We start from the raw sequence: 17,333 nt of genomic DNA, 5'->3' as shown, positions 1-17,333 counted from the left end.
GCCTTCCTCCCTCAGCAGATCTGTGAGCTCGCTCGATTTCCAGCTTGTGGCCTGTTATGCCGAGCACACTCGGTAAAACTCGTCTAGGAATTTCACCATATCTCTGCCTTCCTTATGCTCAGGAATTCCAACAATTCGAATGTTATTCCTGCGGCTTCTATTATCAAGATCTTCAAGCATTTCAAGAACACGTTCCAAATCAACTTTAGTCGCGGGCGGATTAGTGGCTAATTCCCTCTCTGATGACTCCAAATAATTGATTCAATTTTCAACATCTGTCACTCTTGTGACTAGCTCAGAGAATTGTTTTTCCATCGCCGTAATCGATTGACGTATTACAGCGAGATCCTCCAAGTCCACAAGTACCTTCGTCAACATCACCGACATGTTGGACAGTTGACGCTGGATTCGCTTCTCCCACCGCGCCATCCAAATCGAGTCCCCGGTCCACAGGCCTGTCTGGGCTTTCATCTTGAACCCGTAAGTGTCTTTTAATGTCTCCAGAGCCCGAGGATTTTTACTCTTTTGCCATGTTTACCTCAAACAGTAATTGTGTAACAGGGTGTATCGAATTTCACCAGATTATATCATGAAAATAATTTAAAAAAATTAGCAAAGTGTGCAGAGCTGTCTCTCACATGTCTGCCCTTCGCATGCCGTCACCGTACTCCAGAAGTGTTCCATTTTGATAGTTTATAAAAAATAAAAAAATAAAAAATTGCATTGTTATTGCAATCAGTGAAAACATCAAACTACTCAGATAGCCATGTGTCATATGTTGTTGGAAAGTTCTCAAAGAGTAGAATATAACCAGCCTATTTGTTTTACTCACAGGCAAAAATAAAGCGAGTAATAGCTAAGTATATATCTTTGACAATTATGTTGGTGTTGCTTTTGCTTTTATGCCACATATTCACTTATAACTTAACGAAACAAACGGAAAATAAAATATCACATACCATTACTTAGGGTGATAATCTTTCAATGAACCCACACACAAGGTAATTGGATGCATACATAGATCATTAGAAAATCCACACGAAGCACAGTGTTACATATGGCCACCAGGAGATGGCGCCAAGTAAATGACACAGACTCGATGCAGCCTCATTGAGCCAGAAACACTCATTCTGTGAAATCTCATTAATAAAATCAAGTCTCCATGCTATGCATACCTTTAGTCATTGTTGTGTTTGCATGTGTAATTAGTTTTATTTGTTTGGAGTGGCTTTTGGACACATGAAGGCATTTTTGGACACTATGATAAATTATTTTTGTAATGCTCCAACTTTTGTTTGCTTTGTCATATCAACAAATTTTTTTTCTCAGATACAGTTGACATGATTGGGAACAAAACAAAAGCAGTTTTTCAGAGCCACTTTATTTACACCCAGAGATATATAATGTCAAAAAAGAAAAGTAAGAAATATATATATATTTTTTCAGCAATGTCTTGGAGTCTCAATGTATCATAAATTTTTTTTTAAAGAGTTATAAGCCTTTAATCCAGGCATGAGTTCAATGGTAGAATCCCATGGCTTATGTGGAGAAAGTTGAGTTGAAAGAATGCCTCTGCTAGGTGTTAATAGCAGTTTTCTGGGATTTTTGTGAAAGAAGATTAAGACAATTATATTTTTTGTAATCTCCTTTTCTTTGTTATTGACAGGTGACACGCCAGCAGTATCAGAATGCCCTCATGGCTTCACGCATAGACAAGACGCCACAGTCCTCAGAGAGCGAATACACCAAAATTGAAATGACTCTGACAGAGCTCCATGATGGAGTGACCGATGAAACAACCGCTCTGTTCAACAAGACACAAAACTGCATCGCCCACAACAAGTCGAACCATACAGGCCACAGCGAGGGAGCCGTCTAGCCCTCACAGGGGTGGTGGAGCAAATTAGAGAGCAGAAAGCACCCTGCTCGCCTGGAGCTGCCTCACCACCCCAATCTACTCTAATCTAGTAGTGCTGTACTACTGGGGCCTGGGCTTGGGTTGACCCAAGGCAACATGGCTCAGTCCCATTCATTCAGATGAACCACACTATTTATGTCCCCCAGACCAAAGAGTTTGCAGGATGGACATTCATGTGCTCTGACAAGCCCCTCCAGCAACACTCACACTGCCCCTGTGATGTTCACAAAAACAAAAACTCCATTCAGATGCTCTAACATGGTAAATCAAAGACTGTTCCAAATACTGCTTTGAAGGAAAGTGAACCAAGAGCATTCCACTTGCATATTTATTTATTTTGTATGTGTTTGTATATATGTGCATGTCTTAGAAAATAATTGTTGGCACACCTGTCTATAATATTGTGTGTGTGTGTGCCTCTATGAGTGTCACTGATATCACGCACATTCCATATAAACATAGTTACAAATATCATTGTATATGTACTGGTGAGGGCCTTTTACATGTATTTTTCAGAAATTGGTATTTTTACTGTTCTTAATTGGATATATTCCACAGTACCTTTTACATCATTTAAAAATGAATCATCATATTGCCTTTAAAAAAAAAAAAGAAAAAAAAAAGAAAAATCATTAATTTTTTTAACAAGTGCAATGAAACACATTTTATTTAAAAGATGATTTATCAAGATTACTGTATTGTAAAGTATAGTTATATTTGTATGTTTTTATTGTATCATGTTTGTATATTTGTTTGGAGATATTTTGGATTCACTTCCAAGGATGAACAGGTTTTATATGTCTGCTTAAAAAAAATCTATCTGCAGTCTATCAATGGCACAATAACTTTATATACAGAACTGAATGCATTCTTATTTAAATTGAATTACAGACCTGTCAGGACTTTATGCAAGGGAAAATCTATATGTATCCATGCGATTCCTAACTGAATCCATGCCATAACAGTGAGTCTTTACAATGCCAGTTCCTGAAAGTCTTTAAAACAACTACTGCATTAAATCATTCTGCCATTCACACATATGTAAGTGAGGTGCCATAGTGTTTAAATGGCTGTGCTTGTGTTTATAACCTGTGTGTGTCTATTGCTGCCTTCAATGGTTATTTGTCTGAACACTGGACATTCCTGCTACACATACAGTGATTTTAAGAAATGAACACAAATGTGTTGGTTTGTAAATTTTTAGACAGGTAAACAGGTTATAATGAACCTTTTATATTTTCTTTTTTGAACATCACAACAGTGACCTTGCCATACTCCAGAAGACCATTAGTAGCAGTAAGGTTCTGCCAAAATGTTAGTTTAAGAAAATAATGTTTTTATGCTTAAATTTTTTTTTTTTTTTTTTTTGTGAAATTCCATTTCCTCAAAGACCCAAACTGCTTAACAGGAGTTAAACAATAGACAGCCCTCTTCTACTCTGTGTTCTGCCTTTTAGATGGCAGTTGTGTGCCCCTGTTCCTACAATGTCAGGATCTGTGGTTGATCTGATTTAGGCAGCTTTTAAGATTAACTTAACTTATGAACTTAAACCACAGCAGTAATATATTGCTTGTATTCTAGTATTTAAACATGGGTCAGTACCACAGACAACCACTGCTTGGCACTACGGTCTAATACTTTAAAACTAAACCTACACATGGTTGTAATCTTAAAACTTATGCTCTTTATACCAAAGATTTTACTTAAGAGGTGATATCAGAGATTGTTGGGATTTACTTAGTAGATTAAGGCCAATATTGATGATTTTCCTAGACAGATGCTCATCTAGGGAAAAATACAGGCTCTGGCTTTTTACATTTTTTTTCTAATTTGCTTTGTTAATAAATTATAGCTACTTTGTAACAAAAATGTAAACACTAGGGAGGACAAAAAGTTCTAGAGAAAGTGCTATTAAATATTCATAAGTTTCACTATGGAATTGTGTTGTTACTGTGCTGTATTTCATGACCTCCCATACCAAAACCAAAATGCAATAAATAACTGGCATAATTTCTAACTTCTATCCCCACTGGTGAGAATGTTCAGTCAAAAACAGAATGTTTTTTTTTTGGCCTTTCTTTTAGATGTATAAACAAGACATTATGTAGTACAACTCTGTCTTAAAGGTTCACTCATTAATTGTTTTTCCCCTCATTTAAAAAGTTTTACTTCTAAATAAATGAATAGTAATTTTGAAACATATGTATAAAATCATGACCACTGATGTGAGATGAAGAGTTCAGTTATATCAGTAACCTTATAAAAGCTTTTTATTCTACAATGAGCAGGGGCATTTCATGGGGGCAGCCATGTTAGCGTCACATGACCAGCTGAATACTACTCGCTTAATCTCAGTAACTGCTCTGTTATTGGACACTTTCATTCATGGATTAAATGAATCCTGGCTACTGTGCATAGTGAATATGTACAATGGCATTGGTAAATGAAAACTACTGTGTTTGAATGATGCAGCATCCAGGCCACTAGATGTCAGTGTATGCAGAGATTATTTTGCAGAGATTAAAATGGATGGGAGAAACTGGAACGCCCAACGGCAGCCAATGGTCAACGGATGTAGGAAGGAAATCCCATTTTACAGGTAAAAGAGCCAATCACCTTTTAGATACAGACATTGCCTGTCAATCAACTCGACAATGTGCATGCGCATTAGCTATACAAGCCGAGAAGTTTTTAGCATAATCTGAAGGAGCACAATTTACGATACCAGTGCTGTCAGATTTTACTGCTGATTTTAAATGTGTCCTTTCATTGTAATCGTGACTAACTGTTTAGGAGATTTCTGTCTTTTCCCATTCAAGAAGATAGGAGCTGCACTGGCATGACTGGAAATAGCCTCCCGAGAGAGTTCCAAAGATGGCCGACAGTGGATTGACTTGCTAGAAAGACTTAGGTGTAAGCCAATGTAAGCCACTTACACATACTTGAAAAAATTACTGAGTGCACCTTTAACTAGGCACAAGAAAATAAATTGAAAGAAATTTCTTCCAAATCAGACTTTTTGTCCTAATTGACAATGACAAGCAAAGAAACAGGTCGACTGCCAGGTTTCTCTTTTATGTTCTGCAGTGGGAAGTTCTGCCCAAGCAACATGATCACATGGGAGATCGAAAGGGTAAATGTATCTTCTGAAAGTTCATGTGCCCTGAAATCAACCCCATACTGCCGAATTATAAGTGCCATCCCTCATCAGACATTTTTCCATAATTTCAACCAAGATTAACTTTTCCTAGTGCTTTCGATAGCGCATTGCGCGAGCATCTTCCGAGCCATGGGTTCTGGTCCTCTGGGAATCAGGAAGATATCCCATTCACATAAACAATGGTGAGCGTGATTTAAAGGTTGCATTGTCACTCTAAAATTACAGCCTGTAGAGGGCACTGATTCAAATTACAGTTAGCACAGACCGTTTTCAGCAGCAGAACTTTCGGCGAATTCACAGTGTGATCCCACAGGGAAATCCCATTGGTCCAAAATCCTGTGCCACTAAGATGTATATAGAGCTGTTCAGTTTTAAGTGTTGAAGGCTGAAAGAGAATTTGAATGATGGATTCCCTCAGGAATTTCCAATAGGTTTTTAGAGTAGCTGTTTTCAATTTAGTTTGAGGAAATTAAGGTCTGACTTCTTAGAGACTTTCACATTTTGTTCTGTAACAAACATTACACACAGTAATACCTCAAACATGAATTTTGAAGCAGCTGTTTTTTAAAAACAATTAAGCTGCTAACACATTTCTATCTAAGGACTACTATTATTGTCCAATTCGTCATGCATGTAAAGCACGTGTGTAATTTCTGTTGTAGAACAAAATACATAAAACATATTTGATATACAGCTACGTAGAATGTTTTTTAGACCAATGAGACTTCACTGTGGGTGGAGCTACCCAGAACAACACAACAGAAATAGAATCCAAGTGACCAACAAAAGCTCAGCACTGTTATGGTTGGTTAGGACATAGCGCCTGGTTAGGGAACCATGTTAGTGTGAAATTCTTCACTGTTCTAAAACAGAAAACGTGTTATGGTTTTTCCTTATGTATCTTTACAGACTGGAATCGGTGTAGTCAGATGCTGTCAGAAGTAAAGGGACAAAAGTAAGTACAGGAGACCATTGGTGAATTTATTATGTAAAATTATCTTTATTTAATGTAATTTCCAATACGTACAGTATAAGTTTAGAACTCTGTAAATCAGAAAATCATATTTCAGGAAGCAAACATGAATTTTGGAGACATGAAATCACATGCCCTAAACAAACAAGCAAACAACAACAACAAAACAACAAAAAATGGGGGATTAATAAACGGCGTGGCTATTTTGCTCTTAATTATCTTTATAGACAGCACAGATTAGCACTTTTTTCCTTTGCTAATCTGAAAGCTAATGAAACAGTTTTCAACATAAACAAATTTTTTCTTTCTTCCCAGAAATTAGAAAAAATGTAAAAAATAGAAAACAAATATTTATTATTATATGTTATTGGCAGGTTTAACACATATAACTGAACTATGGCAAAATATAGGAATACAAAAGCACTGGTTCAAATAGAGACGTATGCACGTGCAATGCTACTGTACCTGTGACTGAAGGGATTATATCTTCACCCATTAAGGAGGTATCTAGGATGATGACTAGCTCACTCTTTGCTGAATAAAAACAATCACTTCAGCAGTTTATTCTGCCCTTGCAAAACAATGCCTTCTGGACGAATACTGTTCAAACTCAATGCTTTTCTATGGTACAAATCCTTTGTGTGATCACTGGCCAGTTTCCCTTGCATAGACAATCAGACTAAAAAGAACAATTGCCAACACCAGTGTAAACTAGTCCAGGACTAGTTTTAATCCACATCCATATACACACACACACACACACACACACTGGCAGCCAAAAGTTTGGAACAATGTACAGATTTTGCTGTTTCGGAAGGAATTTGGTACTTTCACCAAAGTGGCATTCAACTGATCACAAAGTATAGTCAGGACATTACTGATGTAAAAAAAAACAGCACCATCACTATTTGGAAAAATACATTTTTGATCAAATCTAGACAGGCCCCATTTCCAGCAGCCATCACTCAAACACCTTATCCTTGAGTAATCATGCTAAATTGCTAATCACTAGAAAATTACTTGCCATTATATCAAACACAGCTGAAAGCTATTTGGTTCGTTAAATGAAGCTTAACATTGTCTTTGTGTTTGTTTTTGAGTTGCCACAGTATGCAATAGACTGGCATGTCATAAGGTCAATATTAGGTCAAAAATGGCAAAAAAGAAACAGCTCTCTCTAGAAACTCATCAGTCAGGCAATGTTTTGAGGAATAAAGGCTATACAATGCTTGAAATTGACAAAAACTGAAGATTTCATACAAAGGTATACACTACAGTATTCAAAGACAAAGGACAACTGGCTCTAAAAAGGACAGAAAGAGATATGGAAGGCCCAGATGTACAACTAAACAATAGGTTAAGTACATCAGAGTCTCTAGTTTGAGAAATAGACCCCTCACATGTCCTCAGCTGACAGCTTCATTGAACTCTACCCGCTCAACACCAGTTTCCTGTACAACAGTAAAGAGAAGACTCAGGGGTGCAGGCCTTATGGGAAGAATTGCAAAGAAAAAGCCACTTTTGAAACAGAAAACAAAAAGAAAAGGTTAGAGTGGGCAAAGAAACACAGACATTGGACAACAGATAATTGGAAAAGAGTGTTATGGATCTTAACCCCATTGAACTTTTGTGGGATCAGCTAGACTGTAGTAAGGTTCATAAGAAGTGCCTGACAAGATAGCCACATCTATGGCAAGTGCTACAGGAAGTGTGGAGTTAAATGTCACCTGAGTATCTAGACAAACTGACAGCTAGAATGCCAAAGATCTGCAAAGCTGTCATTGCTGCACGTGGAGGATTTTTTGATGAGAACTCTTTGAAGTAGTTTAAGTTCTGATTTTTGTTATATTTTTTTATTGTAATAGTAATTTTTCATGTTATTATAATGTCCTGAATATACATTGTGCTCAGTTGAATGCCAACTGAATAAAAGTACCAATTTCTTTATTCCAAACTTTTGGCTGCCAGTGTGTGTGTGTGTGTGTGTGTGTGTGTGTGTGTGTGTGTGTGTGTGTGTATGTATGTATATATATATATATATATACCATAAAGAATACTATGTAAAAAGCTAATAAACACAAATATAAGGGAGATGTTGGATCTTTTTGACCAGGTCATGTACAACCTTGACAGTTCACTTCATACTGTGGTCTCTATAAGACTGGGACCAAGAACAAGCATATTTTGTAAGAGCTGCCCCATTTTAGGACGTCCAGTTTCTATCAAACTATAAACTAAAAGTTACACATACAAAATATCCTTTTTAAAAAAATCTCTATCTAAACCTTTTTTACTGGTTTCTTGGAAACTCTTGGAGACCTTTAAAACCTAGAAAACAAATGTTTGCCTCACCACAAACCTTTATACCAGATCAAGGTTTCACATCATTCATACTTGGTCTTCCCTTTTTAAAAATGGACTTTCATATCTATAAAAAATTAAGTTCTCTAGAATTTAAACAATATACACTTACAATATGCATATGAGTGATACATGTTGCAATATGGATTGTGTATCTTAATTCAATCAAATCCTACATAATATTATTTTTGAGTAATGCATATGTAATCCACATGGATATTCCTAATCTTCTACCTGTTTCATTCACTCTGAACACTACCCACCTCTTCCATCCTAATGATATATTTTACAAACTCACTGGCTTCCACATTCTTGCTGTTCGGTTACACATCTAAAAGGGTCTAAACCCTTTCAGCTAAAAATAGCACAATTTCTCTACACCGTATTGGTCCACATGGGAGTAAACCATCAACAGATTTCAAACATTAGCCAGGACTGCATTCATTTCCATAGAAACAATCACCAGAGCAACAGAATTCTCTGTTACCAAACCTATCACATCAGTTTCACAATGCCCAGCTGTTAACGTTATCCTCACAATGACCTATACATTTCCGTGTTTGATCTCAATTTCTTATTATTGACAGGGTTGGGAGGGTTACTTCTGAAATGTATTCCACTACAGATTACAAAATACATGCTGTAAAATGTCATTTGTAACGTATTTCGTTAGATTACTCAAGGTCAGTAACGTATTCTAAATACTTTGGATTACTTCTTTGATTTTTTTCACTTGTTTTGACTATAAAAACTCAGTACAGTAAGACAAAATACACGTTAAAAAATACATTCTCTGAAAAACCTAAAAATTTTATGCAGTGTTGTTTTTAAAACAAGATGAATCAAACTGATCTTGTTTTAAGGATTTTTAGATATTTTTACAGGAAAACAATACAAAAATTATTATCAAGAATATGATTTTTGCCCTAATATCAAAGGTCTTACTAGAAAAAAAGAAATTATGATCCAACGTGAATTTTCTTGATAAAAAAATATGATCGTGCCTGGTAACATGTGCATGTAAAATGGCTAGAAATAGCATTTTAGCTTAGCGTAAAGCTGACAATTTACACAAGGTTTATTTCTATTTCTTCTGCTCCAAACTTACTTCTGTCTGCTCGTATGAATGTAATGCATCATAAGAAAGTGTTTCACCACTGTTCAAATGCACTTTGGATCACACAATTTATATGTATAAATGTTTTCCATCTGAAAGGACTAAATATTAAATGAAACAAATGACAATAAAATGCAAAGTAAACTTCAGTAATCAAAATACTTTTTGAATGTAACTGTATTCTAAATACCAATGATTTAAATTGTAACTGTAGTGGAATACAGTTACTTATATTTTGTATTTTAAATACGTATTCCCGTTACTCGTATTTCGTTACTCCCCAACCCTGATTATTGATGTGTAATGATAAGCTCCTTTAAAGATCTACTACTCAGGCCATAAAACTATTTATTTTTTGCATATCAAGGTCACTTACTGTATATTTAATTTTTGAATAGTTTGTGACATAAATACTGTTTAACAGTATCACTTTAATGACAGGTGACATGGACTTTTGTGTCCAACTTACAGTATATTAACAGTATAAAAAAATGCAGTATGTCATATACTGGCTTTGCCAAAATTAGGGAAGGTCCTGAAAATATGTGTGTCTGTGTGTGTTCAGGAATACTAATTTTGGGAATTCTTTGTAATACAAGAAGCATCTGTTGATAGCTACTGTATAGCATTACATTTTGCCAATATATCTGCATTAAAATAATAGATGGAAAAACATCAGGGTAACAATAAACTCCTAAAAAAACAGAAACTTCCTGCATGCTGTTGCCAAGTAACTGGATTCTTGTGTTGGCCGCTCTTCCTTACTCACGTCACGCTGAACCCTGTGCTTCAGTTTCTCTGTGCTTCATTCACATTCATAACACATGCAGACTTCAACACAGACACTCTGCTAACATACACAGTTTTCTAAGAGACAGTTATTGATACCGTTTTTGCAGGAGGTAGCTACAACTAAACTAATCTGACTGGATGGACTGGCAAATCAAAGTTATAATAAAAGGTCAGTGTCTAAACAGAATAATATAAAATACTGGACCATTATATTCTGAATATAATAAGCTGTGTGCAGTATGTGTAAGGACCAAACAACTGCAATCGGCTCTTCTCTCATACTAATAGGCTTCGATTATTTTCTGTGTGTTTGTGTCACAGTATGATGCATACAAGACAATCTAATGTAAATTTATGCATTTTACCACCAGCTCACAGTAAAGTAAAGCACTATATCCCTTCACTGTTTTCACTGGATGTCTATCACATTTGAGCTGATTTAATGATGATTCTACCCATATTGAAAACAATTCCAGATCCCACCCCCATCGTTACAAAAATCACTTCTTGAAAATGATTTCTTGAAAACAAAGGAACATTCATTCTTTCTTTTCTTTTTTTCATTTAAAAGAAAGAAACAGTCAGTTCAGGGTGAACCAAACTCTAGTACTATCCACATAGCTGTTTGAGCTTGAGCTTGTTTATCCAAGATCTACTTTATATATCCACTCTTCCTCATCTATACCACACAATATCATCATCTTTATCACTCTATCATTATCTCCCTATGGATCTTTACCCTAGAAGGGGCCTAACGACATCTACTCTTCCTCCTCTTCCTCCTCCTCTTCGTCATCATCTTCATCGTGGCAGTGTGTGATTTCCTGTGGTGGTTGAGCAAACAGGTGGGGCGGTTTGATTTCACTGATAGAGCGTGTGAGCTGGTTTCTTTTGCAGTCCGTGTCCTTGCATTCCACGCAGTGGCGGTTACGTGTGGCCAGAGGAGACTCTGTGTCTGTCTCCACGTGGCTGTGCTCCACTGTAGACTCATGGGGCATCTGAGATGGATGGAGAGAGAAAGGGCAGAAATTTTTTTTTTAACAGGTATGTTAAAGGAATAGTTTCCCCCAAAATTATAATTCATTATTTATTTACCCTCAAGTCAATTCTGACTCCTTGTATGACTATCTTTAGAACATGTTCCCAGAACTTTCAAGCTAGCAGTTATCAAACCCCTTATCAAGAAACCACAGCTTGATCCTGGAGAACTGGTTAAAAACAGACCGACCTTAAACCTCCCATTTATGTCTAAAATACTAGAAAAACTCCCAACTATGCTCATTTTTACAGAGAAGTAGTTATATATGAAGAATTTCAGTCAGGATTTATGCCCCATCATAGAACACTTATCAGAGTTACAAATGACTTGCTCTTATCATCTGACCGCATCTGCATCTCTCTTCTTGTGCTATTAGATCTTAGTGCTGCCTTTGACAGCATAGATCACGCCATTCTCTTGAATAGGCTTGAGAATTACAGTATGTAGGTACTTGTGGACATGCATTCGCATGGTTTTGGTCCTATTTATCTGACCGCTACCACTTTTGTGTGTGTAAATAAAGAAATGTCAAACACAAGTTTGGTATGAAGTGCCACTGGGCTCAGTAGTAGGTCCTCTACCATTCTACTTGTACATCAGCAACCATGGAATTATTTTTTTACTGTTATGCTGATGATCCTCAGCTTTAGATTTCCTAAAGACCTGATAAAACATTCCATTTATCCAAGTGAGCATAGTGAATTAACGATATCAAAGACTGGATGGCTAGAAATTTCCTTCTACTCAATACTAACAAGTAATACTTTACTTAATTATTAGACTAAAAACCTCTAAACATAAGATGCTAGAATATAATCTTTTTTTTACAGTTAAGAACCAGGGTGTTATGTTTGATAGAAATCTGTCCTTTTAAAAATCACAGTTCCAATGTTTGTAGAACAGCTTTTTTCAAACTTATGCCGAAAATCTAATTAATGCTTCATGACCTCAAGACTAAATTACTGTATTGCACTACTGGATGGATGTCCTGCAGGCTAAATAAATAAGCTTCAGTTGGTTAAACATTCAGCAGCTAGAATGTTTAGACTTTGAGAAATATGATCATATCAGCCCAATTTTATCATAATAACATTGGCTGCCTGTTAGGTTTCATGTGAATTTTCAAATTCAGCTTATTACTTATCAAGCTTTGATTGAATCCATCATGTTCACTATAATAGTAGAATATCAAAATCCACAAAAGGAGGTATATCCTTTTATTGTTTGGCTCCTAAACTCTGGAATAGCCTTCTTAGCATTGTTTGCGGCTTAGACACACTATCTCAGTTAAAGTCAAGACTAAAAACTCACCTCTTCAGCCAAGCATACACCAAATTCCTCCCTCAACCCATAGTTATGCTGCATAAGTTAGGTTTGCCAGAAACCGAAAACACTTCTCATATTCTATAACTCTACTTTAGAATTAAGTGAATGGCATTTATGCTAATATATTTCTTTTTCTTTCCCTGTTTCATTCCAGAACCTGTCAGAATCAGCTTAGGTCCAGCCCCAAGTTCCACTCCCACCACTATGTTTTGCTAAATGATGACTACTAACTGTAAGGGGGCGTTTCGATAATCACTGTTTGTATCACTTCAGTCTACTACTACGATGGACATGAACTGCTGCCAACTTCCAGCCGGACTGCAAGGAATGCTTCAATGGTCACTGCCTGCACCTTGGTCTTAGGATGGACTTCACAGATAATGAACCACTGGTAACTAACACATAGACTGCAAGGCACACCTCACTGACCACTGCCTGCATCATCTCAGTCTTTGGATGGACTCCACAGAGAATAAACTGCTATCAACCAGAGTAATTGCCAGTTCGAACAGCGAGTAACACTCTCACTGACCACTGCTCGCATCACTTCATTCTCTTAAAATAGAATACAAAGAAAATAAATTACTGCCAACTAAAGCCTTTACCAGCCAAACAGCAAAGAAAACTGCATCTACATGCACCTAGCAGTAAAATAAGTATGGACATCTTAAACTTCTTAATTAATCTTACAGTTCAATCAATATACTTTAGTTTTAAACATTACCTACTAAAAACATTGCCTAAGAAAAAATCTACTGTTTAATCAATTATATGACCTTTATTACACATAACTAAGTGATACTGATTTTCTGGCATTATGTTCATGCCTTGTTCAAGTTGTTTTTTTTTGTTTTTTGTTTTTTTTCTCCACTAACTAACATCTTATGGGGTTTTTTGTTCCTTGCCACAGTAACCTTTGGCTTGCTCACAGGGGGCCTAAAGACAAAAACATTAAGGCATGATTTTCAATGAAGTTTCTATTAAACTGCTCAATGGGGACTTTAATACATTTAAGACATCAAGAACACTATAGCATGATTTTCTGTAAAGCTGCTTTGAAACAATGTGTATTTAGAAAAGCGCTATAAAAATGACTTGAACAGGCAGCTGTAGTGGGGTCAGTGATGGGTAGAGTAGCCAAAAACTGTTCTCAAGTAAAAGTACAATTACTTAAAAAAAAAAAAAAACATTACTCAAGTAGAAGTAAAAGTACTAAGATAAATTATTACTTGAGTATGAGTAAGAAAGTATCCAATTAAAAGAGTATTCAAGTAGTAACTCGTTACTTTCACAAGTGACATAATGGACTCCCCTATATTCCATTACATAATACATATTTAACATGTATTACAGAATTATTATTATTATTATTAAATGGAATCTCTGTCATCATTCACCATCATGTTGTTCCAAACCCGTATGTCTTTCTTTCTTCCATGCAACACAATAAGGAGATTTTAGACAGAATGTTAGCCTTGGTCACTATTTACTTTCAGTGAATGTGTTTTTTTTTTTTTGTTTTTTTTTCTCCATATTATGAAAGTGAATGGTGACCGAGACTGTCAGTCCCTAACATTCTGTCTAACATATTTTGTGTTCCACATAATACAAAGCGTCACACTGGTTTGGAACAACATCAGGGTAGGGAAATTATGACAGAATATTAAATTATGGCTGAGCTATCACTTTAAAGAGATAGTTTACCCAAAAATGAAAATTCTCTCATCATTTACTCACCCTCATGCCATCCCAGATATGGATGACTTCCTTTCTTCTGCAAACACAAATTAAGATTTTTAAAATAATATTTTAGCTCTGTAGGCCAAAATTTTGATGCTCCAAAAAGCACATAAAGGCAGCATAAAAGTAATCCATAAGACTCCAGTGGTTAAAACCATATCTTCAGAAGTGATATGATAGGTGTGAGTGAGAAACAGATCAATATTTGTAATTTTTTGCTAGACAGCAGGGGGCGATATGCAGAGAAGTATGTGATTCACCAAAAACACAAGAAGAATGTGAAAGTGATCTGTTTCTCTGTTTCTCATCCACACTTATCACATCGCTTCTGAAGATACTGATTTAACCACTGGAGTCTTATGGATTACTTTTATGCTGACTTATGTGATTTTGTTTAGCTTTTAAATGTTACCACCCATTCACTTGCATTATATGGACCTACAGGGCTAAGAAATACTTCTAAAAATCTTCATTTGAGTTCAGCAGATGAAAGAAAGTCATACACATCTGGGGTGGCATGAGGGTGAGTAAATAATGAGAATTGTAATTTTTGGGTGAACTATCCCTTTAAGGGCTCTTGTCAGATCTGGATGAATTTGTCAATGAGAGAGATCTGGAAACATTTCTAGTAATTATTACATTGAAAATGTGAAAATGTCCCACAAGGACATGATATATAATGCTGAAATATAAACCAAAGCAAGATCATGCTTTCTTAATGCCTTCTTTTGCTATTTCTTAGCTTTTAAAGTCCTGTATGGATTCTTAATTCAGTGAAGTTACAGTTTTCAGTATCGTAAGTATTTTAACTGCCATTCACTATATGGGAAATAGTGAATGAGTGAACGATTGCAGACACAGCCACTCTCTTCGCCATACGATTGCCTCGTTCCCGCACATCTCACACGCACGCGCCCTGCGCACCTCGCTGTGCACGCACAGAAATACTGTCTGTTCACGCTCCAGTTGTCGATCATGCGAATGGCAGTGATTTACACTTAACTTGGACGTTTACATGGATTTATAAAGTTAATCCACCTGAAGTAGCTGCGATAGTTTCCAGTACCCCCACGAGGATGTGGGGTAAATGCGTAAATACTGCTCATGACATGTGGGACATGGGAGAAAGCGCACTGATATATTGCTGCACTGATTTAAAAATGTACACTTAAAAACTGGTGTCATAAGAGCCCAGTTATATTATCACCCCAAAAATGACCATCTCATTACACAGAAAAGCCCGCGTTAGGATTAGAGCCAAAACTTACCTAAGCGTGCTGCCTTAAGTTGGAGCTGTGATTTTAATCTTGAAATATCAGCTTGTCTTAGTGTTAAATGAAGGCATTGCATGACGAAACTATTTTTTTTTCACTGTGCGGAGCGAAGAAAGTGTTTCACTTTGAAGAGCTTGATGCTGCAGCAGTGATTGAGTGACAGTCTGTGACAGCGGCTCAGCACGCACAGCTGTGTGAACTTCCGCTGTTGTAAAAGTCCCATTCAATAATCTCTCAATAAATGACACAATTAAAATTAAACCCAGTAATGTAACGACAGGAATGCCACCCATTGTAAAGAAATAAAAGTAACAAACTTTTATTAGAAATTTACTTGAGTGAGAGTAAAAAGTACCCACTTTTAAACCTACTCTAAAAGTAAATTTTTTTTTTTTCAAAAAGTTACTCAAGTAAATGTAACGGAGTAAATGTAGTGTTACTACCCACATCTGAGTGGGGTGTACATTTTAGTATTGTCTGGATGAAGCCTTACTTACTGAAATTCCCAATACCAGTCTATGTTAAAAGTGTCAGCTCTCAGTCTTTATTTTTGTGAGTCTAGGCATTTTGAACAAACTTGTAGTGAGAGGGTTACCAATAATATTGACAAAACTGTCACACTGTACAGCCCTGCTCTAGGTAGATGTATAGTGAAAGAGAAGAGAAGAGGGGAAAGGGACAGACATCAATAAAATATCAATCATATTGGTATGTGTTTGTTGGTGTATGTGATCTCACCAGCACATGTGCTGCTCTGAACAGGTAGCTGAAGGGGTAATATAGCAGGTTGATAAATGAAGCAGCGTACAGGTCAGCATAACGCATCACCTGAGATGCAAACAGAGTCTGCCGAGAGCCACTGCGGAAGAGACTCCCCATCATACCGTAACACATGTCCATGTCATGAGTTACTTTCTGGTGAGCCAAGACACACAGAAATAATTACTAAATAAACATGCAATACATCATTTGTATAATCACAAGAACAGGATTCTTAAGATTCCATATTCTGGGTTATTTTAATCCTAATGTCTATGGTCAGCATCCGTGGCATGCTGTTAATGACCACGGACAAAGATTTAACTTATAAGTATAAGCTGCCATTATAAGTGCATTTACTGTCAACACATTTCCTATTCATTTATACAAACTTAGGAACAAGTATAATTTGTTAGCATGCCACAGATGCTTTTCATAGACGGAGTTTTAAAAACAACCCAGGATATTCTTTTAAAATAAACTCCTCAAAATAAAGCACTTAGTAGATGTGTCCTATTAACTAAGTTTAAATTCCAGCCGTTTCACATTTAGAAGAGACAGACCAGGTGAAGTATGTAATTTTTGTAAAGTTAAAACATTTCTTCTATAAAAGCTTAACATAAGACAGCTATAAATAAGCCATTTGTAAGTTGATTCCCCAAAAAGTTTAAACACTGTGGCTCTGTGGTGCAATAAAAACATTGCCATGTTTAAGCATCACAACCAGACCGACATAGCAACACTGGCTCAACCAATGGGATGAGTTTTGAGATTGGACTGTCTGCCCAGCGTGTGTTTGACCACTGAGAGACAGGAGGAGTGTTTAGGGAACCTGCATGAAAACAATCAATGTTTTTGCAATTCCGTTCAGTAA

General features: G+C 36.4%; 2 protein-coding genes across 4 annotated transcripts in view; one reads left to right on the top strand and one right to left on the bottom strand.

Annotated features, from left to right (window-relative positions):
• The window catches only part of LOC127444308 (metal transporter CNNM2-like), a 74,928-nt gene extending 71,076 nt beyond the window's left edge, over positions 1-3,852 (top strand). For all 3 annotated transcript variants that reach the window (XM_051703587.1, XM_051703586.1, XM_051703588.1), the window contains one exon: positions 1,667-3,852. In XM_051703587.1, the coding sequence (XP_051559547.1) occupies positions 1,667-1,879 (213 nt within the window). In that variant the 3' untranslated portion in view covers positions 1,880-3,852. The remainder of the gene's footprint in view (positions 1-1,666) is intronic.
• A 2,202-nt stretch (positions 3,853-6,054) lies between these two features.
• The window catches only part of LOC127444310 (cytosolic purine 5'-nucleotidase-like), a 34,921-nt gene continuing 23,642 nt past the window's right edge, over positions 6,055-17,333 (bottom strand). The window contains exons 17-18 of the mRNA XM_051703592.1: positions 16,439-16,615; positions 6,055-11,319 (exon numbers count right to left, since the gene is read on the bottom strand). Coding sequence (XP_051559552.1) covers positions 11,083-11,319; positions 16,439-16,615 — 414 coding nt within the window. The 3' untranslated portion in view covers positions 6,055-11,082. The remainder of the gene's footprint in view (positions 11,320-16,438; positions 16,616-17,333) is intronic.

This window comes from Myxocyprinus asiaticus, chromosome 7 (genome assembly GCF_019703515.2).
Source record: "Myxocyprinus asiaticus isolate MX2 ecotype Aquarium Trade chromosome 7, UBuf_Myxa_2, whole genome shotgun sequence".
Taxonomy (NCBI): domain Eukaryota; kingdom Metazoa; phylum Chordata; class Actinopteri; order Cypriniformes; family Catostomidae; genus Myxocyprinus; species Myxocyprinus asiaticus.
The sequence above is the reverse complement of the archived record's forward strand: the minus strand, read 5'-3'. Positions and strand labels throughout refer to the sequence as shown.